Here is a 24339-nt window from a genome sequence, read left to right as displayed (position 1 = left end):
TTCACAGAGAGGAAAACTGAGATAGAACCTGCCCGTACATTTACTGAATGCAACACAGCTTGTGGTCAGGTGTGCCTCGAGGATTCGGCTGGAGTCTAGAGTCAGCCCAAGGAACTCTCTCACAGGCTCTGCCAGCAGGTAAGTGGGGGAAATGTGGCTATATTGACAGGTGGAAATGTGGCTGCATAGAATTTGAAAAGGGACATGAATAAGTTAAAAAGTTTAAAAAGTCTCAGCATACTCCCGGAAAGCCTCCAAAAGGTTAAGGTGACCCCAACTGAAAATTCACTGAACCTGTACCACCTGTTATTGTGTCTGTGATAAATGTTCCAAATGTTCCCTGAAATGTAAAAGTCACTAAACTTCCTGAAATCAACGGTCATGCTGTGTTCTGTAAATTTTCCATTGTACTGGAGTGTTATGAAAGAACTGCTGGATTTATGATCAGGGCTTTCAGCCTCTAGCCATATGGCCATGCTGGGTGCCCAAGCATATATGCCTGAACAATAAACCCCTTGCTTTTGCATGAACTTCGAGTCTTGGTGTCACTGAACAGCTCTCTGGTCCTTTCAAATTGTGGGAATGTGATGACATAGTAATAGGCAAGATTTTCTGAGAAAAGTCACTATTGAAAATGAAAGGCAGGGCCGGGCGGTGGTGCTAGAGGTAAGGTGCCTGCCTTGCCTGCGCTAGCCTAGGACGGACAGCGGTTCGATCCCCCGGCGTCCCATATGGTCCCCCAAGCCAGGAGCGACTTCTGAGCGCATAGCCAGGAGTAACCCCTGAGTGTTACCTGGTGTGGCCCAAAAACCAAAAAAAAAAAAAAAAAAAAAAAAGAAAATGAAAGGCAAAGGGTCACATCTCAATGCAGGCTCCACAGAGGTCCTCCACACTGATTGGACCCCCGAGGACCAGTCCAGGAAGTAGCCAGGGTACTCTGGGGTCTCTTAGCACCCCCAAGGACCATTCCAAGGACTTCTGGCTGCTTTGGCCATATGACTGCACAACCATGGGTTCTGCCCAGCTCTGCTCACTCTCTTCACGCTGCTTCTCAGCCCGTTTGCTGTGAGGGCAAAGCCATGACCCAACAGTGTCCAGAGCCCTGGTGGAGGGAGTGAGCACTGTGGTTCCTCCTTTGCACCACAGCTCCCATTACTGTTGCAAGGAGGGTTCCTGCTTTCCTAAACCCAGTGCCCCCAAATGCCCTCCTAAATATTCATCACCCGACTTTGGCACATGACCCCAACTATTCAAATCTGGTGTCTGGCGATACAGAAAACCACAAGGAGAACAATTTCTGAGACATTGTGATCCAATTCTACTAGAAGGAACTTTTTTTTTGGGGGGGAGGCACGCCTGGTGGTGCTCAGGGGCAGCTCCCAGCTTTACATTCAGGAATCACTCCTGGCAGCTTTCGGAAACTATATGGGGTGCCAGTGATTGAATCCTGGTTGGATGCATGCCAAGGTAAGTCTACCCATTATGCTATCTCCTGGACCTAAACGGAACTTTTAAAAGTGTGTCCAAAGTCTTTCATAATATTATTCAGTTTTGTTTAATAATATAGTACAGAAATTTGAAATAGCTACATAAAGACGTTATACACACATAAGAAAAGCATTATAGAATGGAGGAAGTAGAAAATTTTGTTCTGGAATGACACTCAGCATTACTATTCGTAGCAGTAGCACAACATAAATTTGACTTTGAGTAAGTGATTTTTTTTCCCTGGGCAGAAATCCAGGCAGCTCCATTCCTGCCACTTCTCCCATTCCTGATGCTGCATGCAGTTCTGAGAACATTCCAGGCATTTTCAATACGTTAATTCATGCTGCCAGGCTCTCATTCGTGCTGGCAACAGGCTTAAAATTTTGTGCCTGCCAAGAACAGGGCACGTGAAGGAAATAGCAGGCATTTACAGGTGGCAGAGCCTGCCAGGGAACCCCAGATTTCTGAGGGAAAGAAAGACTCGTGGCTCACCCAATTAATTGACCATGGTAATCAAGCCTATTGCTGTATCCACACATTGGACATGGAAAATAAGCATGCTGGGATTGGGGCAACTGGCAAAACTGTGAGTGGGGTGAATGGCAGCTATTTGGAATGGGTTGATTTAAAGGTTTTCTTAGTGTGAGGAGAACATCAGGGAAGGTGTTTGCCTTGCATGTGTCCAAACAGGGTTTGATCCCCAGCATCCCCAGAAGTGATTCTTGACTTCAGAGCCAGAAGTAACTCCTGAGTACTGCTGGGTGTGACCCAAAATTTAAAAAAAAATCAAGTAGAAGGGCTGGAGAGATAGTACAGTGGGTAAAGGTGCTTGCTTTGCATGAGGTAGACCTGGGTTTTATTCCTGGCACCCTGATGGTCCCCTGAGCAACACTAGAAGTGATTCTTGAGCACAGAACCAAGAGAAAAAAAACACCCCCAAAAACACAAACACAAGGAAGTTCCTTCAAGATTCCAAGGGGGCAGGGCTGGAGCGTTAGGACAATGGTAGGGTGTTTGCCCTGCATGCGGCTGACTCAGACTGACCTCGGTTTGATTCCCTTGCGTCCCTTATGGTCCCAAGCCAGGAGCAATTTCTGAGCCATATCCAGGAGTAACCCCTGAGTGTGACCTAGTGTGGCCCAAAAACCAAAAAAAAAATCCCATCCAGATTCTGAGGGGGGCCCATGGGATGCCACAAGGGTCAAGGCAAGCACCTTGCAGTGGCCATCGCTGGCTGAATCCCTCATACCCTCAAGTATTACTGGTTGCAGTCATAGTGGCCCTGGAAAAATGACAGGGTACCATGTGAGTCCCAGGACTCCAGGATACAAAGTATAGCATCCTTATATCAACAGTCCATTTGGTCCCAATTTGACCAGGAAAAGCTGTGGGGCCTGTTGGGAAGAGCCCACTCCCTACACTCCCCCAAAAAGAAGCTTCTGGAAAGGTGGCCTGGAAGTGATCCATGGAAAGGCATATTCCCACTAACAGCAGGAATTCTGTGTTTCAGTCGACCTTGAAGGGTATCTATAGGGAACCTATGTGAGACTGGTGGAGAGGAAGGGGGACAGAGAGCATGTCCTCAGCAGAACTAGTGAGATAGGAATGAAGCACAGAAAAGTTGTGGGTTGACTTCTCACCTGGGCTCAGCCATGGGCCGCCATTCCACATTGTGGTAAGCCCGCTGCACGCCTCGCAGCCACTCCCGAAGGATCTCTGTGGTGTTGTCCACGTTGTGGTCTGTGGCCACCCTACAAGAAAACACCTCTATCAGCCCTGCAGAAACATATGGAGCTTTGCCTGGGCTTCCAAAGGCAGTTTCTGGAGAGGCTAGAGTAATAGGAAAGTGGGGAAGGTACTTGCCTTGCATGTGAATGACCCACGTTCAATTCCCAGCATCCCAGATAAGTCCCTGAGCCCTGACAGGAGTGATCCATGAGCACAGAGCCAGGAGTCAGCCCTGAGCACCACTGGGCATGGCTCCCACACAAGCAACAAAATATTTTGTTTTCAAGTCAATGTATGAGTTGTTTGCTGTTTACTTTGTTTACTTAGTCTATATGTCTTTCCCAAAGGGACTCATAAAAATGTCTCTGACTGGGGCCAGAGTGGTAGGACAGCAGGGAGGGAACTTGCTTTGCATGTAACTGACCTGAGTTTGATCCCTTGCATCCCATAGGGTCCCCTAAACACCACCAGGAGTAATTCTATTCCTGAGTGCAGAACATCACTGAGTGTGGAGTTAAAAAAAAATATTTTTATTTTGGGTCACACTGACTGTTGTTCAGGGGTTACTCCTGGTTATGCGCTCAGAAATTGTTCCTGGTAGGGGCTGGAGAGATAGCTTGGAGACAGGGTATTTGCTTTGTATACAAAAGGATGGTGGTTTGAATCCCAGCATTCCATATGGTCCCCAGAGCCTGCCAGGAGCAAATTTCTGAGCATAGAGCCAGGAGTAACCCCTGAGCGCTGCCGTGTGTAACCCCTCCAAAAAAAGAAATCACTCCTGGCTTGGGGGATCATATGGGACGCCAGGGAATTGAACCATGGGTCAACTGCATGCAAGGCAATTGTCCTGGGTCAGCTGCATGTAAGGCAAATGCCCTACCACTGCGCCATCACTCCGGTCCCAATGTGGTGTAAAATTTTTTTAAAATCCTTGGCAAAAAGGAGTTGCATGTGTTAAAAGGTTAATGAGGAGCCAGATCAATAATACAGCAGTGTGGTGTGGCTTAATGGATATGAAGCTGAAATCAAGTCCCACGGACAGAAGATTTCTTTGGAAAACATATCTGAGCAAAACTGACTCCAATTGAAAAGTGAAACTTACAGGAAATTTCTATAGAAGAAATAAAGATAAAAACAGAGAAGTTCACATGGTTTCACAGGAGAAATTGTGCCACATTTGACTCGATCAAGTACTTTCAATGCTCATATAGTTTCCTCTCTAGAGCATCAGGGGTGGCCAAATGCCAGGTGCTTTGAATAATGTAAGCATAATATTGCTCTCTCACTCTAAAAAGAAATGCACACACAACTTTAAGAGCATTATCTGGGGCTGGAGGGATAGCACAATGGGAAGAGCATTTGCCTTGCACTCAGCCGTTCCAAGTTCAATCCCTCTATCCCCAGCACTTCTGAGTCCATCAGGAGTGATTTCTAAGGGCAGAGTCAAGAGTATCCCCTGAGCACCACCAATGTGACCCCAAAACAAACAAAAAAGTGTTAGCTGCTAGTAATATGCTGCAAACCTCCTCCCCCAATAATTAGCAAACTGACTCTCATGCCCTCATAAGACAATATGGTACAGGGAGGCCAAAGCTGAACATAATAAATCCATCTACTGCTCCATCGCTCTTCACAAACCAAAGGAAAAAAGAAATCCCTGTGATCTTAAAAAATGCACAAAGTTTTCAAAGAAAGTCAAGAGCTATCTACCCCAGTGAGCAGAATAAAATCCCAAGAGAAGAGGGGCTAGAGAGATAATCTGGGGGTAAAGGCACTAACTTGGAGCCCTGGAGCACAATTTGTGTGTCCCCACTCCAATAGAAGAGAAAGACTTAGGGGGAAGAAGAGGTGGACAGCAGAGAAGGAAGCAGTGGAGTGAGAGACTCTAAAAGTGGCTGGTTGGTCTTTGCAGTTAGGAGTTAGGCCAGCCATGACCTTGGCCAGAATGGGGTCACTTCCCATCATAGTGACCTTGATTTTTCCCACCTTGTTTTTTCCAGGGGTTTTCACTACTCCAAATGCAAGAAATCTTTTGAAGAAAGCAAGGCGATTTTAGAGGAAGACAGAGCTTGAAACAGAGCGGCACCCCGTGTGATGGGGGGACACAGTTCTCTGAAAGACCAAGTGACTGGGGGCAGGGAGATGGTGCCCAGACATGTGCTGGTAAATAGAGGTCCCTGAGCTGGACACCTGCTCTGAATGGTCCTGCAAAACAGTACCAGGTGGTCCTGAGCATTGAACCATCCAGCCAGGTCAGGTGTGTGTTTTTGGGAGGATCAATGGGAGAATCTCTTGGAAGAGTTCCCCCAAGTCTCCCAAAATAAAAGGTCTTGAAATGATGTTCCTTAACTGACAAGGGCATTGGGAGTGAGGGTCACCTAGTATAAACTCTGTATGCCGGAGTGTTGGATTACTGGTACCAACCACCCTAATCAATATCATACTCCACCCTAGAGAGTGATCTGGTGATGGGATTATTGGATTATTCCCTACTTAGTATTTCTCTCCCACCCTGGTTCTTATCAATAAAAGCAGAGGTATAAGAAAGGCAGTCACTCTTTCTTCAGTTTTCCACCACTAAGCTGCATTCCTTCTTAGGAGCAGAAAGCTTGTGTGTTTGGATTCCTTGCTTGAGTGCTGGATTTCCTGAACCTGTTCTAGGACCTTTTCACTGTGGGGATTATTTCCTGCATCAACATTTGCTTGGTTCCGCTAGCACCAGAGGCACCCAGTGCATCCAACAAACACACCACCAAGTGGGTTACAGGGCTCAGCCTGAGATGTGAAAAATCTTCTATTACCAGGGCAAAGAGATGGCACAGTGGTACGGCGTTTGCCTTAGACAGAGAAGGTTGGTGGTTCGAATCCCGGCATCCCATATGGTCCTCCAGCCTGCCAGGAGCAATTTCTGAGCGTAGAGCCAGGAGTGACCCCAGAGTGCTGCCAGGTGTGACTCAAAAACCAAAAACCAAAACAAAAAAAAACTTCTATCACCCTAGTTTCATTTCAAATCTCAACCAAGAAGAGAGGGAGGAACTGAAGGCTGGGCTGAACTATTTCTGACTCTTCCGGAAGCAGAATCAGCCCCAGCATCTCCTTCTAGGCCAAGGTGCAGGATAATGGGGGTCCCTGGCCCCCCCAATGTGAGGTATATAGAGGTCTTTATAATATTTCTCTCTCTTTTTTTATTTTTTATTTTTGGGCCACCCGGTGACGCTCCAGGGTTACTCCTGGCTATGCTCTCAGAAATTGTTTCTGACTTGGGACACCAGGGGATCAAACCGTGGTCCATCCTAGTTAGCGCATGCAATGCCCTACTGCTTGTACCACTGCTCTTTTGTATCTGTTCTCTCTGCCTCCTTTCCCTCTCCCCCTTTTAGGGGAAGGGCATTTTTTGGATCTAAGTAAATACGAGGCCAGGCTGAGAGGAGGGAGTCTTTTGTAGCAGGTTTTATGAGCTTTTAGATTGAAGCAGCTGGCTTACTTGTAAACGGTTTGTGTTGGAGTTTCTTGCCTCTTTTACCCTCATATCTGTGTAGATTATTTGTGGAAAATCAATATGACTGGAGCTGCTTCACCTATCCTTACTGAATAGGGGAATGGGAATTCCCTTTTCCTTTTGAGAACTGTGGGATAACCAGATCTTAACCCAACTCCCAGGGAATGTCTCCCTTCACCCAGGATCTAATGGGAGAAGTCACATGTGAGCTGAGCATGTTACGGACAGTGGGAAGAATGACCCTATCCACTCTCTGTCAATCTGGTGCTAGTCTGGGCAGGACCACAGGCGATGTGCTGCTCAGGGCATTCAGCTTTTCTTTTTGCTTTTATCTCAGGGTTAACTTCTGGCTTGTGCCCACGGATCACTCCTGGTAAGCCTCAGGGGACCATATGGGGTGTCAGGGATTTAACCAGGGTCAGATACATGCAAGGCTACCTGCCCACCTGCTATTTGAACTATCTTTCAGAGAAGCATAAGTAGTAGGATTGCCTTGCCTGCACTTTTCTTTTTTGCTGACCCAGCACCAAACCCAGCTCTGTTCAGCTCTTTGGGTCAGGAAAGTTGGGCTTTTCCATGAGGCCCAGGGATGACTGGGAAGCTAGAGTCTGAGAAGCACAGGGAGTGGACACCGTCCTGGAGAGTGGGGGCTGTGAGCAGCTGCTTAGATGGGGCCAGGGCTGGGCGAGCAAATGTCAGTGAAGGCCATGGTCAATATGGTCAGAGGTGATTCATTCCTTCCCAGCCTCATTGGGGTGCAAACTTTGGGCCAATTAGAAACCCTGCCAGGGCCTTGGCAGTCTGGGCCAGGGGCAGAACTGGCTCCTGCAGACAGCAGGGAAGGAGAAGAGAGCCTTCCAGAGGAAGGACGACAGCGGAGGGGCTGCTCCCCAACTCCACCCAGTCCAGGGACCAGCTTCCAGCCTGGGGCAGCCAGAACATCCCACCCATCATGCAAACCCTATGTTCAGTCACACATGTTCTTCTACAAACATGCAGACTGTATGCTCTATTCCAGGTGCTCACTCACACACATGCAGACCATATGTTCTATTCCAGGTGCACTTCCATACACATGCAGACCACAGCTCCATCATGTGCTCCTCCACTTAAGTGCGGATCATAGGCACTTCCATACTCATGCAGAGCACATGTCTTTCACACATGCAGAACACGTTTTCTCCCACACACATTCAGACCCGTTTTGCAGAGCTCCATCCCTGTTCCTAGTTTTTAATAACTCCCTGAAAGGTTTTTTTGTTTTTTTGATTCACACCCAGCAGCGCTCAGGAGTTACTCCTGGTTCTACGCTCAGAAATTGCTCCTGGCAGTTTCAGGTTACCATATGGGATGTCGGGATTCGAATCACTGTCCTTCTGCATGCAAGGCAAGGCAAATGCCTTACCTCCATGCTATCTCTCCGGCCCCTTCCTGAAAGTTTTAAATAAGATTTCAGAATTTTCTTTTTAAAGGTGTTCTCGGGGCTGGAGCCATAGCACAATGGGTAAGGCATTTGCTTTACACATGGTCAACCCCAGTTTGATCTCTGGCAACCCATAAGATTCTCCAAGCTTGCCAGGTGTGATATCTGAACACAGAGCCAGGAATAATCCCTTAGTGCCTCCGGGTGTGGCCCAAAAGCCAATAACCAAAAAAAAAAAAAATGTTGTCTATTTTGTTAGTTCTATTCCTCCTATTTTACCTTTTTTTATTACTCTTATCCACCAAATAACTTAATAGATTTTCTGTTAGTGATCAACAGAAATTCAATGGGCTTTTGTGCAGGTGAATTTTGCTAACTTTCCATTCATTCTCCAACTTTACCTGCAAATTCTATTGCCATGTCTGTGAAGTCATATAACCTGAGATTCATGATATTTGATTTTTCCTACTGCGGAGGCTTAGCATTTTACAACATCGTGAAATAAAAGTGATGATCATGGCATTCTCATTTTATTTCTAGTTCAGTGGGGGTAGTCTTTTTTTGGGGGGGGGGGTCACACTGTGCAAGCACTCAGGGGTTACTACTGGCTCTATGCTCAGAAATTGCTCCTGGCAGGCTCGGGTGACCATATGGGATGCCAGGATTCGACATCATCTTTCTGCATGCAAGGCAAATGCCCTACCTTCATGCTATTTCTCCAGCCTCAGTGGGGATAGTTTTAAGCCTCATACCATGCAGTGCAATATCATGTTCTCTTGTTCTGTTTTGGCATATGGCTTCTCTGTTTTATTTTGTGATTTGTGGTTTGAGTTATTGGGTTGAGACATATTTCTTTATTTCTTAGACTCATAAAACAGAACCAAAAAAATTTGCAGCTATTGAAATAAATAAAAGGGTTTTCCTTCTCTAGTTTGTTCAAATGATGAAATGCATTTATAGATTTTTCTCATATTGAGCTGATTTTAGACCTTGGTGTAAAATCAACTTAGACATGACACAAAATGGTCATATTTTCCCCTAAGGAATTTTAGCATTTGACTAAATTTATCATATTGATTTATAAAAATTTACCTTAAAACTATGATCTTAACATTAGCTGAATCATTATTTAAATTTGCTCCTTCATTTTCTGTATGATATGTAAGATCAATCTTAGCAGCTCTTGTTGATTTTTTATTTTGTTGATTTTTTTAAATCTTGCCAGAGAATCTTATTTTATTTATTGCTCCCCTTGATTGTATTTTCAATTTTATCACTTTCTTTCTTTATGTCATTCCTATATTTCCACTTCTTTCATTGTTGGGTTTATTTATTTACTTATTTTTTTGTTTTGGGGCCACAGTCAGTGGTGCTCAGCAATAACTCCTGGCTCTGCACTCAGGGATCGAGTGAGAGCTTGGAGGACCATCTGAGGTGTTGGGGATCAAACCAGGTTGGCTGTGTACAAGGCAAATACCCTTCCCACTGTCCTATTACTCTAACCCCTGAATGATGATTTAAAAAAAAATTTTTTTTTTCTGTGAAAGGGGCCAACTCAGTTTGTGACTGGCCTTGCTTCTAAATTCCATAGGAAATTTGGGTCCAGTGCCCTCTTACCCACGCCCTGAATCTCTGGTTGAACTGAAAGAGAAGAAGGGCAAGTGCTTGTTAGTACCGGATCTCTCCCAGGCCCAGCGCCTCTGCCTCTGTGGGACCACCAGTTTCTATGACTGCAAGGGCCTAAGGACCACAAAGTTTAAGGCTGGACCTTCTCTGGCTCAATTCTGAGATTCCTGTTTCCCCAGCTCATGGCTGCAGAATGCAAACACTTCTGCTCAGAAGGACTTGCTAAAACTCAGCCTGGTTTATGCCTGGCAGCATTTGGGGGGGGCAGGAGCAGATAATCTAGTGACACCCCACACACACACATACACTGTCTACCATCAGAGGCAGCCATCAAGAACCTGTGCTGGGTTCTAGGTCTATGAATAATCCCCTGAACCCCATTTTGTGACTTAGTTGACCTTCTGAAAAGCTCTAGTGTGTGGGGAAAAGCTGGCCAGATGCTTGGAGAGATGTGGCCCAGGAAAAGTGCATGTGCTGTGCAGAACATTGAATGAAAAAGCAGGACAGTGCAAACTCCAGGTAAAGACAAAGAGACCTAATCACCTCCTGCCCTCCACCCCCAGGACAAGCAGCCACATTTCAGGCTCAGTTGAGAATGAGCTGGGTCATCTGGTCTGTCTTCACCTCCTGGCAGTTCAGGAGTATGTAAGAATTTGGGCTTGAATTACTTATTTTTGTTGGTTTTGTTTTGTTTTGGGGCCACACCCAGTGGTGCCCAGGGGTTATTCCTCCTGACTCTGCCCTCAGAATTACTCCTGGTGGTGCTCAGGGGACTTTATGGGATGCTGGGAATTGAAATCCAGGTCAGCTGTGTGCAAGGCCAGAGCTCTTTCTGCTATGCCATTGCTTTGGGTCTCTTCTGACTGGACTTCTTGCTCCTTGCTACCTCCACTGGAGACTAGGCACAGTGTCTCCCATACCCTTCCCCTGCAAAGTGACTCCTGCTCCTGAAAACAGGGTCAAAGAACAGTTGGCCTTGGTGAGAATAAAAAATTCAGGTCCTGTCCCTCAGCCCTTCTTTCCATTGATAAGATCTTTGATTTCAGCTGGGTGGACCACATGCATATAAAGACACATTTTCCAGTCACTGGACTGATACACAGGAGGGACTGTGCCAGATTAGAGAGAGATTGCACAGGTGTAAAATCACCCTATACCCTGTATTTTCAACCCCGGGTGGGCAGGTCTGAAGCAGAATCACTGCACAAAATAATCCAAACCAGGCTAAGATAAAACACTTGTAGCCTGGCAATCTTCTACCTCATATGGAGAGCAAGTTGCCTGCCAGAACAGTCATTTATATTGAGTACAAAAACCACCCAGGGTGGGTGAGTAAGGAAAGAGTAAGGACATATTGCTCAGACTATTCTGAGCCAGTCCCGCCCAGGTTTACAGTAAGACAATGTCTGTTTTGGGGTAAAACCAAGTTGTAAACAAACAGATACAAAGGAATCAGGGATGATCTTCTTTTGTTTTGAGTAAAATAAGGTGTAATCTAACACATGGGGTCTCTGAAATGTTCTGGGAAGAAAGGGGAAGGGAGACTTCCATCTTGCTGCCTGGTGCTGGAATAAGGTGACTGTCGGGCCCATGGGCCCAGAATACTGAGGGTAGGTTTCCCAAGAGCTTCTGAGAAACTTCCTTACACCCCCTACAGCAAAAGTGCACCCCCTACAACAAGTCTATCTGTCTACAAGTCCCTTATATTCTTCTCTTGAGTGTTGGAATCCTCTTGTTTCAAGGGTTTGATGCCTCACAATGAAAGTTAATCTCTCTTTCTCTCTCTCTCTCTTTTTTTTTTTTTTGGTTTTTGGGTCACACCCGGCGGTGCTCAGGGGTTACTCCTGGCTGTCTGCTCAGAAATAGCTCCTGGCAGGCATGGGGGACCATATGGGACACCGGGATTCGAACCAACCACCTTTGGTCCTGGATCGGCTGCTTGCAAGGCAAATGCCGCTGTGCTATCTCTCTGGGCCCGAAAGTTAATCTTAAGGCAGAATAAAAAAGGCTTAGTATTCACCTAAATTAAAATTTCACTGACTTTTTTTTAAAATGAGAATCCAACAATCACACTTTGGAGAATGGAAAATGTTGCTGATAAATCCATTGGAGAGGACGTATGAGGGATGCAAGCCAAATGCCTGTGGCCTCTGGTCTGGGGATGGAGAGGCTGGAAGAAAACTGAAGACACAGCAGCCAGATACTTTTAGGCCAATGATGTGAACCTGGGCAGTAAGTGACTCTGGAGCATCAGGACCCAACAGATAATCTCTAGGTGACTGAAGTCCCAGCTTAGACAAAGATCAGCTTTAATTTCTTTCCAAAAAAAAACAACAACAGACATTTCCAGGAAGCTTTGGAGCTAGGCTGGGCCACCTTTCCGCCACCCCCCACCCCATTGCTGCACCTCTGTACTTCCAGAAGTCATGGCAGCCACAGCCACATTCCAGAGTCTTCTACCATGTCTGTGTAAGCAGCTAATACCATAGACTCATGTAACTCTCAAAAGAGAGAAAAAAACTCATGGATATTATCTGCCTTGCAGCCCTTCAGAGTCCCTACGGACTCTTGCTATGGCCATATGAACTCATCAGCCCTGCGCCTAAGATTTTCAACTTTGTGGACCAAGTGACCACTTGTGAGGCACAATTTTCATTCATTTTTTTAAAATTTTTGGGTCATACCCAATGGTGCTCAGGGACCACTCCTGGCTCTGCACTCAGAAATAGCTCCTGGCAGGCTCAGGAAACTATCTGGGATGCCGGGAATCAAACCCGGATCTGTCCTGGGTCTGGTGTGTTCAAGGCAAAAGCCCTACTGCTTACTATCATTCTGACCACAGAATTTTCATTCTTAGTAGTAATTCTCAGTAGTCATACACACAATTTGAAGAAAATGATTCCTACCCACAAAGGAGCAGGCTTTGGGGAAGTTGGGAAACTGATGACCAGGTTGAAGGGACTTTTACATTCATGGTGGAATATGGAATGCCAACAATAACTGTATTATGAGCAATTCTGTAAACTAGTAAAAGAAATCTAGGGTTGGAGCGATAGCACAGTGGTAGGGCATTTGCCTTGTAAGCAGCCGACTTACGATGGACCCGGGTTAGTTCCCTGGCATCCCATTTGGTCCCCCGAACCTGCCAGGAGTGATTTCTGAGTGCAGAGCCAGGAGTAACCCTTGAGCTCTGCCTGGTGTGACCCAAACAAACAAACAAAAGAAATTTTCGGCACTGGGAGATAGCATAGCGGTAGGGCATTTGCCTTGCATGTGGCCAACCCAGGACATACAGTGGTTCGATTCCAGGCATCCCATATGGTCCCCTGAGCCTGTCAGGGGCTATTTCTGAGCTTAGCCAGGAGTAACCTCTGAGCACTGCCAGGTGTGACCCAAAACAAAAAAAAAAACAACAAAAAAGAAAATTTTACTAAAAAAATAACAACAAAGAAACAGCAATGTTTTTCACCCCCTTTGATGCTTCTCTTTCAAGGATAAGGTCTTGCAAAGAACCCCAAAACACAAACTCAGAGATCAATTTTTTTTTTTTTTTGGTTTTTGGGCCACACCCAGTGACGCTCAGGGGTTACTCCTGTCTATGCGCTCAGAAGTCGCTCCTGGCTTGGGGGACCATATGGGATGCCAGGGGATCGAACCGCGGTCCGTCCGAGGCTAGCGCAGGCAAGGCAGGCACCTTACCTTTAGCGCCACCGCCCGGCCCCAGAGAGATCAATTTTTTATGGTTATATTGTTTATGGCAGCAAGTACTGGGAAGAACCTCAGCATCTGACCAGTTATCAAACAGGTTAAAAAACTTGGATGGGGCATATATATGCATACACAGGTAGTACTATTCAGCCTTAAAAAAGATGATATCCAGGCCCCGGAGAGATAGCACAGTGGCGTTTGCCTTGCAAGCAGCCGATCCAGGACCAAAGGTGGTTGGTTCGAATCCCAGTGTCCCATATGGTCCCCCGTGCCTGCCAGGAGCTATTTCTGAGCAGACAGCCAGGAGTAACCCCTGAGCACCGCTGGGTGTGGCCCAAAAACCAAAAACCAAAAAAAAAAAAAAAGATGATATCCAGGGGTCCAAGGGATAGCTCAATGGCAAGAGGCCTTGAGTTTGAAACCTGTATCCACCACACATGAGCCATGTACGACCCCAGCGATGCAGCCTCAGCACAAGCCAATCTCCATTAGCCTAGGGAGACACAAGTTTTATTACAATTTTCTTTTCAATAATAAGTTCAAAGAAGAGAATTTTCCTCTTCTGGCCCGGTTTAATATGGCAGTTTTCCCGAGAGGAAGAGGCTATGTCAGGGATTGAGCCTGCCACGTTTCAAATCACACCATGTAACCAAGCAGCAGGAAAATAGCATCCTTGGAATTTAGGCAACTAGGGTAGGGCTGGGAGTGGTGGTGGTGGGGGGGAGGGAGGAAGATAAACTCAGTCTATGCACCTTGCCAGACTCAAGTGAAGGAGAAACTGAGGGAGAACTGGTAACACTGATTGACTTCGACAACCCCAGAAAACCTGAGTAGAAATAAGCATGTCAAAGTTAAGCTTAAAACTGTGACATGCACAACTTTCTTAGGGACATCAGAGTTTCTCCATTTCTTTTCATCTGCAAAACTCTTGCAGGGAGATTTTGGAGCAAGAGACACAGTAAGAATTACTTGGCATAGCATCTCAGCACAGAATCTCTCAGAAACAATCTTGGTGAATAATCTCTAAACATCCCAAGCGACTGCTGGAGGGACATCAGAGGGCACACTTGAACTCCAGGAATGAAGGAAAGAAACAGTGGATTTCTCCAGCTCTCCCATTTATGTACACAAGCCCACGCAACCCTACAACATCCCCCAACATCCCTTGACCCTGCACTCTCACATGGGACCTAGAGTCCTGCAGAGTCCCTAACTTCATTGCCTCCCTGCTGCCTAGTCATCCCCAACATCCGAATAACACACCCTTGTGTATAGAGTCAGAAGAATCACATGTTACATGTGAATTACATGTTACATGTAATACACATGTGGTACACATGTACCGCATGGTACTGGGCACATTTCTTTGACTGTTACTGACTCTGTCATTGATCACATGCAATTGAATGTTATTGATGGTATGTAAATGAATATTATTGGCCACATGTTATTGAAGGCTACTTCCTGTATGTTCTAGACCACATGTAAAGGAGTGTTGATTGACTGACTGCATGTTCTGGAACACTACTCAGTGTGTGCAACTGAATGTTATTGACTGTCATTGTTCACATGGAAAATCAAATGTTAATCAGCCACATGTTCTTGGACATGAGGAACAGCATGCAACTAAATTTTATGACTATAAGTTACTGCATTCAGTCTCAGAGGTTTGAGCTGGCTTCAGGTTTTGAAAAACACCAGGGACCCAAAAAGCTAGCTTAGGGGAAGAGGTGCATGTTTTTTTTTTGGGGGGGGGGCATACCTGTTGATGCTTAGGGCCTACTGGCTCTGCACTCTTGGTGTTCAGGGCATCTTATAAGATGTCACTGCATGAGGCTATCTCTCCAGCCCCAAGGGTGCATGTTTTAAATGGGCAAAGATCCAAGTTCAAGCTCCCCAGTACATGCCCCATCACCCAAGTCTGATGGAGGAGGGCCCAGAGGACCCAACAACATCATTGCCTTGGGCCACATAGAACTGCCCCCACCTGGAGGCTGGGTATTTACAGAAGGAACTCCACGACATCTGAGCACTGTTAGAAGGCACCTCTTCCCCACTCCCAGCAAGTTAGGCATAGAATCATTTGGGTCCACTCAGAATTTCCACCCTGCTGGCCTTGAGATGAGTGTGATGGGATGAGGTTTGTTTTGAGTGTGTTTCTGTTTTTCTGGAAGCTTCTCTAGCACCCCGCACTGTCCATTCAGACTCACCCTTTCCACTCCACCCAACCCCCTGCCACTCCCCAGATCAGGTTCGTGCTAGGTCCTGTGAGAGACACTGAGTCGCACCCCCCCCCAATCCCACTGCTGGCCTCCAATCTTCCATTTTTTGGAAAAAAAAAAGGAAACCGTGGCTTTGTTTTGTACATTTATGATCTTTGACTAGGATACTTTTAGACCTTTTTAACAAAGGGTACCACCATCCCACACACACCACCACCCCCATCATGTAACTAGGATAAAAGTTTTTTTGTTTTTTTTTTTTTTTGGTTGGTTGGTTTGGTTTTGGGCCATAACCAGTGGTGCTCAGATGGTGCTCCTGGCTCTGTGTCCAGGAATTACTCCTGGTGGTGCTGGGGACCATAAGAAATGCTGGGGATTGAACCACAGTCAACTGCATGCAAGGCAAATGCCCTCCCACCATGCTATCACTAAGCAGGAAGGCAGCCAGAGGGGACGGCTGGTTCTGAGAGTCAGGCAGAGAGGATTAAGTAGAAATTGAATAACTGAGCCAGACAGGACATAGGATAAAAACGAAACTGCCACCTGGGAGAAATGGGTGCAAAGCCACCAAGACAAAGAGCAGATGAACAAGTACATGTGTCTGCAGAACCTAAAGCCACGTCTCCATCACAGAGTCTTAAAAACAAGGACATCCTCCCTAAATCCCAAGTTGCACCTCTTCTGCAGCTGTGGACCTCAGTGGATTGTCATGACAGACTTTATCGAGAGACCCCATTATTTCCTCTTCCCTTTTACCACAAGTGTGCTTTGTTGCCAGGAATCTTCCTGTAGGAAATGCTTGGTTCAGGACCATGGAGTCAGGGGATTGCCTAAGCGCAGTCTGTCTAGATATAAATAGTTAAAATGCCTTTACTCACTCGCATGAAGATGGTGTGATTGATGACACAGATTTCATAAAATACTTACTCAGAGTGAAGGAAACTAAAGAGATGGAAAGGCTAATGGAATAAATGACCTGGTACAGTTGCAAGAAGGAGGGAATGGAGGAAGAGAGAAAGGGAGAAGAGAGGAAAGGAGGGAGGGAAGAAGGAAGAAAAGGAAGGTCAAAAGAAGGAAGGAGTAAAGAGAGAAAGAAATTAGGGAGGAAGGGAAAAGGAAGGAAGTAAAAAGAAAGAGAGGAGGGAAGGTGGAAAGGAGAGGGAGGAAGAAAGAAGGTGGAAAAAAGGAAGGAGGGTATAAAGAAGGAATTAGGGAAAGAGTGAGGGAGGGTAGGACAAAATGAAAAGATAAAAGGAAGGAGGGAAGAAAGAAGAAAGGAAGAGAGACCGGAGAGATAGCATGGAGGTAAGGCATTTGCCTTTCATGCAGAAGATCATCTGTTCAAATCCCGGCATTCCATATGATCCCCCAAGCCTGCCAGGAGTGATTTCTGAGAGTGGAGCTAGGAGTAACCCCTGAGCGCTGCTGGGTGTGACCCAAAAACCAAAAACCAAAATAAAATAAAATAAAATAAAAATAAAAAAAGAAAGAAGAAAGGAAGAAAGAAAAGACAGAATGAGGGAAGGAAGAAAGGAAATGAGAAAGGAGGCAAGGAAGAAAAAGAAGAAGGAGGAAAGGAAGAAAGACAGAAAAAGAAAAAACAGGAAAATCAGGAAAGTAAGTATGAATGAAAAAAGGAAAGAACAATAAAAAAGACAAGCAATGTTAGAACTTAGCATAGCTTTTCCTTCTATTCCTGTGATACATAACCTTACAGCATATCTTTAATTTGACAAAGTGCCATATTCTTTAAAAAAAAAATCATTAGCAGAACACGTCTGACAGCTGGAATGTAAATTTGAGTTACAGCCAATTCCCAGTTATACTAGGTCAAGGTTAAATGTCCTAAATTTGTTAAGTGAAGTAAGAAAATAATCTTACCCCTAGGAAAAATAAACAGAAGGTATTTTGAGGTCGAGACATGAGGTATATAAACAATCTCAAATGCTTCAAAAAATAATATGCATTCAGGAATATAAAGAGAAAATGAGGGCTGGTGGATGTAGCTAACTGGGGTTCCCAAACAAAAAGAAAGAACTCTGCAATTCATACAATTGCATGCACTTGAAAGTTTAGAAACTTTGAGTTTTAGGTTGATAGGAGAAAAAAAAAAAGGTATCATATGAGGAGCAGAAGCAGATGGGCTGGCCCTGGGTTCAGGAAGTTCACAGGCTTATCTCCAGAACCTGGAAGTGATCTTAAATAAAGCCCAGACTGGCGCAAGATCTATTATGCTGCCCTATACTCTTTAACTGCAGAATGAAACACACACACACATTCCAGCATACAGCAGCCACATTCCCCAAATGGCTTTTGTTCCACTCTGGCATTTCCCCACTCAGCAGGCGCCCTGAGGTGCCTTTGGGACAGGTGAGGCATGAGCCGGGGAGCAAACACACAACCCTTTCTCCAGTCACTTCCTGAGCCCTGTCACTTCTGGGTTCTTTTGTCACCAGCTCTAGTACAGGGAAGGTCACACTGGGGGTGGGTTTGGTGTCAGTTACTGAATGCCTGAAATGACTATTATAAAGCCACGGTATTATCATTTAAAAAAAAAACAACAGGAGGTTGGGGCTGAAGAGATAGCACAACAGTAGGCGTTTGCCTGGTGCGTGGCCAACCCATGAGGGATGGTGTTTGAATCCTGGCATCCCATATGGTCCCTGGTGCCTGCCAGGAGTTATTTCTGAGCAGAGAGCCAGGAGTAACCCCTGAGCGCTGGCAGGTGTAGACCGAAAACCAAAACCAAACAAACAAAAACAAAAAGTGGGAATAAAAAAATAGACTTTAAATTAGATGCAATGTTGGATCATCCACTATGGCTTCTCATGACAGATCAGAAAAATGATAACGAGGGAAAAGAAGCAACAAGAGAAATGTGCCCTGTTTGGGACCAACTTCAGGAAAGAAAGTCTTAGCAGTTTCTCTCAACACTGATGAGCAGCTGCCTGGAATGATTTGGATTTACTGAAATGCATGAACATTGGCTCCTGAGAAAGAAATGTCCCTAAGTCCCACCTGATGTTAGGGGCAGATTTTAATTCCTTTGGCGCTATCTTGCAGCTCAGGGCAGGCCTGAAAGGCCAAGGCAGGCTCTATAATTCCTGCAGCAGCCATGGACTAAGCCTTTTGCAGAACCAGGTGGAAACCCGTCAGAACAACCGCACCCACTGTCCATCCCCCTCCGTCCCACCTGGGCACAATAGTGTTGCAAATGCCCAGCACGGGCTGATTTGGGGGATCCGTGGAAACATGCACTCAGCTTGCTGTTCCCTGCCCCTTTTCTCCATCCATCTTGGCGAGGCAATAGGAACTTTCTAGAAAGATCTAGAAGTCTAGAGCAGAGGCTGCTTCTGACTTGGAATCAAACTTTTCCAGTGTGGCTATAAATGATTGGTCTAACAGGTTTGTATCATTTTCTGAATAAAAACAAAGCTCTGGGAGGGAATGGTCTGGGCTCCTGGATCTTGAGGTACAGAAAGACTGAGAATTACACCCCCCAAAAAAAGAAGAGCAGCCAGACGAATATTTTCAAAGAGCCTTATTGTAAGGCGGGAGCGAGGATGTGAAAATATTATTTATTTATAACTACAAATTGGGGATTTCTTGCCCTTTTTTTTTTAAACCTCGTTCTGAGAGTTCAGAGTTAATCAAGTTAAACTTCATTCATTCCCAAAGCACGATGACAGCATTTTTTAATGGAAGAAGCAGCTGGTTCAATGGACAATTAAGAGTCAAAACAAGGTTTTACAGGAACTGTTTGTACCAGGGAAAAGGAGGCTGGTGCAGAGGGTGGAGGCTCTGGGCAAGACTGAAACCAGGGTTCATGGGTCTGGACACTTATGTAATTTGGAGGAAAAACCTATTTTAAGAAAAGGAATACAAGATTCCCACTGCAACGGGGAGGTCTGAAAGCCATTATTCATTTAGAGTCAGAAAAGAACCATAATTGAAGATGACAGTGGAAAATATGTTTTTTCTCCAGGTGAAATGATCATGATATCAAAATACCAAATCGGTCAAAGCTGAGCTCAAACCTGGGTCAGCTTAACTCTGTAGTAGTGTACATACTACTTTTCTAACCTCAATAAATGTACCCACAGGGCCAGATTCACGTCACTCCATGGGACACACATTTATTTAAACGGTTTTCCTCTATAAAATCTTTTAAAATGGGGGGAGGGCACACCCAATTGTGTGCTCAGGAATCTCTCCTGTAGGCTCGGGGAACCCTATGGGTTGCCAGGAATCTAACTTGGATCAGCCTCGTGCAAGGCAAATGATCTCTCCACACTATCCTATTCTCTGGCCTCCTGAAAATATTTACTGACCAATATGGACAAAAGGACGCAGAGCACTAATAGCTTCACAGTCGAACCATAGCTGAGGAGGGGCCTGGTTTCAAAACCCAGAACACTCTCCACTTCTGGACCTCAGCTTTCATTCTTCTGTCTTCTTCAGTGCTTCTTTTCAACTGACTATGTGTGTCACATGTGGGGTTAGCTCCGATCCCCTTCATTCATGGAGCATGCATTTTCCCAATGCTGGCTACAGCCTGCATGTTCTCTAAGTCCTGGCTCTGCCAGGCATTTGAGTAGGACTGATTCAGTGACTCAGGGACAGAAAAATCATTCTTAGGGAAACAATAGAACTAAGATGCAGACACAAGACTCAGATACTCACTTAAAAGGATCCTTTGAATCTGACAAGAAATATATCCTCCCAATGCCCCAGTGTACCCACATCTTCCAGCCTTTAGAAGCCACAAAAACCTTATCAATTTTATAACAGAGACTTCACTTGAACAAGCAGAAGATCCCTTCATCCCCATCTCACTCTGCTTCAACAAAAGGATGGGGAATTTGCTCCATTTTATCTTTTCTAGGGAGGGTTAGGGGGAGAGAGGGTGTTATTTTTTTTAGAGCTCATTATTCTCAGAGGTGAGCAAGATTTCCTAGGAAGCAGATCAAGAATTCTGTTCCCAGAAATAAAAGTTTCAAAAACATTTTTTTTTAGCAGCAAAGTAAGCAAAGTGGAAAACAAACCTCAACAATGATTTCATTCATGGGACACTTTCATTGCTAATAAAAGCAAGGAACAGGAGTAGTTTTCAGACTGCCCCACATTCCTCCCTTGACCCTGAAAATCTTGATAGGCAATAAACATGCATAGCACGTCTGCCAACATTTCTAAGTAAGAAAGTTTGAGGGTGCCAAACCTGAACCCTCCAAGGAAAGGGAGGGAAATGTGATCTTTCAAGTTATAAATGAATATTCTGGAAGGCACTTCAGACAGTGGGGATCAGAAAAGAAATGGGAAAAGATATGATTTTTTGGTTTATAGATTCTTTTTCTGCCTACTGGCAGTGAGAATGCCAAATGTGGGGGGGAGGGGAAAGAGAGAGAGATATTGACAAACACAGTTTGCCCCTGGGAAACACCAATATACTTAATGCAAATGGGATTTAACGATCATTTCCTTAGAGAAGAGTGTGAAACTTCTGGAATTGAAAAGTTGAGCATCTTCCTTGCTGGCACCTCTTGCTTCTTGAATGAGTCCCGGCTGTGATCTATGAGTTTCCCATTAAAATCTCTTCCACACAGGACTCCCTTCCCAACAGAGGCAGTTATTTGTTTAGGGGAGTCACTGCCATATGCAGAGAAAACCAGCATTTGTGATGATGGAGAGAGAAAAATCCTGGCAGCTATTTTTTATTTTTTAGGACGAAATCAGAGCCTCGCCTCGCCAAGCAGACAGCTATGAGCTCACCGTTCTGAAATAATGACTCACTGAGATTTTCCTTGGACATAAAACTAACAGTGTTACTGTAGAAAGTGTCACTTGGATCCTGAGATTCAAGGGGTGCGGTGGGGGGCTTCTTTCTTCACCTCTGAGAGTACTAGGAGATGAAATAAAAAATATACATGCAGAGTATATACAGAGTAGGTTGTTTTATTTTTTTCTCTCACCTTTGCTGTGTGTGAGGTAACAAAGGATGGAAAAACAGAAAACTTTGGGAGGGCTCTTGGCTTGTTTGTTGCTGAGGAAAGACAGCAGTGCTTCTAACATGGGAGAGCTCCAAAGGCCAAGCTGGAATGAACAAAACTGGGAGAACTTGGAGTATTTGAGTTCGGAGACAGGCCAGCACCTGCAGCTGGTGTCTCTTTTGAGACACTGACAAATGCGATTCTTCCACCAAAATGACCTCACTTGTTAGCGGTGAATTGTTTGGGGATTTGGCAACCAGAGTATATTAGATTCCACCCAGGATAAAATTCACCACTTGACTGGGACCAGCTAGAAGTTTCTCTTCATGGGAGTTAAAGGTCCAGAAAGAAGACCAGAGAGTTAGTGCGGCAGGTAGGACACTTGCCTTCAGTGTAGCAGACCTGAGTTCACTCCCTGACACCCCATAGAGTCCCCTGAATCTACCAGGAGTGATCCTGAGTGCAGAGTTAGAGAAAGCCCTGAGCACCAGCAGGTGTGACCCCAAACTATCAACACAACAGCAAAGATCAAAAAGGAAAATATTTATTTTAAGTTGCTGGAAAAAATCATAAATTGGGGCCGGCGAGGTGGCGCTAGAGGTAAGGTGTCTGTCTGCCTTGCAAGTGCTAGCCAAGGAACGATCGTGGTTAGATTCCCCCGGCGTCCCATATGGTCCCTCCAAGCCAGGGGCAATTTCTGAGCACTAGCCAGGAGTAACCCCTGAGCATCAAACGGGTGTGGCCCAAAAAACAAAAAAAAAAAAATCATAAATTTTTAAGTCATAATTTTTGAGGAGGTATACCTGGGCCACCCTTGGCTCTGTGTTTGGGAGTCATTTTCACTGATGCTTGAGGACTGTGTGGTGCTGGGAGAGAACCCAGGCCTTCTGTATACAAAGCCTGTGCACTAACTCTCTGAACCATTTCCCTGATCGTAAAAGTCATAATCACTTTTTACAATGTAAAACAAAGATACTCCCATTATTTCTGATGTGATAGCTAAGTCCAATTCTGTGAATTAATAGTTTCATCCACCAATAAATATACCAATATGTACCTAGAAAATATATGCCTATTTGAAACATTTTAAAAAATAAAATGAAAAGCCAGAGTGAAAATACAGTGATTAGGTTGCTTGCCTTGCATGCAGCTGACCAGGTTTGATTCCCAGCATTCCATAGGGGCCCCTGAGCACTAGCAGGATTAATTCCTGAGCACAGAGCTAGGCATCAGCCCTGAGCATCTCTGGATGTGTGTGGCTCAAAAGAAGAAAATAAATAAAAAGAAAAACTGGGAAATGAAAACATGGAACAGAGTCCCTGACATGCAGACAAGGACTAATCTTTCTTTCCCAAAAGTCATCTAAGGAGAAATGATCTTAGAAGGTAAATCAGAGACGATTTATTTTGTCTCTGCCCATTTGACTCTGAAAGAACAAAGTGTTCCTTTTAGAGAAAAGATTTGCTTGCAGGCTCAAAGCTCCAAATGCCTCACAATTTATGAACTGGGATTGACAGCTGCTGGACAGCGGAGCAGCAGCAACAAAGAGTACTGGGATTGTCCTGATCCCAGGACCCTGACTCCAGGGCAAAGATGATTCGACCCTCTGCCCTTTCCCTGGCTATATCAAGACAGAATCTTGTTGGGGCACTTTATGTTACCATCCCCTCATCCTTGCCATCCTGAGGGCTCTGTTGGGACACAAGATGCTTAGAGCAGTCATGCCAGGTGTGAGAGAAAAAGCCAGCTGCAGCTGGGTCTGTCCACTGAGTGGCCAAGAGTGAAGCCTGGAGACACAGCTGGGAGCAGCTTATCTGAGCCTCTGCAGGGCAGTCTTGGGGGCCTGGAAAAGGAGTATTAGACTGCAAAGACTGTCCCTGCAGGACACGTGTGGACACCACCATTGGGCACCAGTCTGGGAAGTTAGAGGAAGCCTTTGTGTGTGTCTGTGTCTTTGTATGTGTCCTTACATTTGTGTGTCTGTGTCTGTCTCTGTGTGCCTATGTGTGTATGCTGTTTGTATGTCTTTGTATGCCTGGGTGATCTAGGTGTGTGTCTTTGTGTATGCCTGTGTGGTCTATGTGTGTATGTCTGTTTGTATGTCAATGTGTGTGTGTATGTTGGGGGAACCTAGTCCAGAGTTGCTTCAACTTTTCCTTTTTACCATCACTTTCAGAGACATGGTTCTGGGTCTACAGGTATATGTGGCAGGTATATAAATCCAGCCTATACTGATAATAAATGACACAGAAATGGACTTAGGGCCAATAGAGTCCATTCCACAGCTAAGGCTCTACCCACACTTCCCCTGGCATTACCAGGAGTGACCCCCCCCAATAACAACAACAACAAAAAAGAAATGGTTTTGAAGACAATGTTCTATGTTTTTTTTTGAAACCCCATGTTAAGTTCTATGGGCCCATGATTGGGGGGGATCTCAATGAGTGTGTCCCAAAGAATGGAATGCCCCTGAAGCCCAGCCAGGGGTGCTGGTCATTTTTTTAATTCCGGGGGTGCTGGAAAAACTTTCTAGACTGCTTGGACTCTCAACACAGAACTAGTGGGCATCACTGGCCAACAAGGCAGTCCAGGAAAAGGTGGGCAGTGGGTGCCAAAGTGCCAGGGAGACTGCCTGGCCTCTGCATACCAGAAACAGGC

At 45.3% G+C, this 24339-nt stretch overlaps 1 protein-coding gene across 1 annotated transcript in view; it reads right to left on the bottom strand.

The window, feature by feature from the left end:
• Nucleotides 1–24339, bottom strand: part of COLGALT2 (collagen beta(1-O)galactosyltransferase 2) — a 53217-nt gene that overhangs the window by 18526 nt on the left and 10352 nt on the right. Inside the window, exon 2 of the mRNA XM_049776656.1 lies at nucleotides 3129–3239. Within this exon, the coding sequence (XP_049632613.1) occupies nucleotides 3129–3239 (111 nt within the window). The remainder of the gene's footprint in view (nucleotides 1–3128; nucleotides 3240–24339) is intronic.

The sequence above is a fragment of the Suncus etruscus genome, chromosome 7 (assembly GCF_024139225.1).
Source record: "Suncus etruscus isolate mSunEtr1 chromosome 7, mSunEtr1.pri.cur, whole genome shotgun sequence".
Classification (NCBI taxonomy): Eukaryota; Metazoa; Chordata; class Mammalia; order Eulipotyphla; family Soricidae; genus Suncus; species Suncus etruscus.
This window is presented reverse-complemented; position numbering and strand designations above follow the sequence as displayed.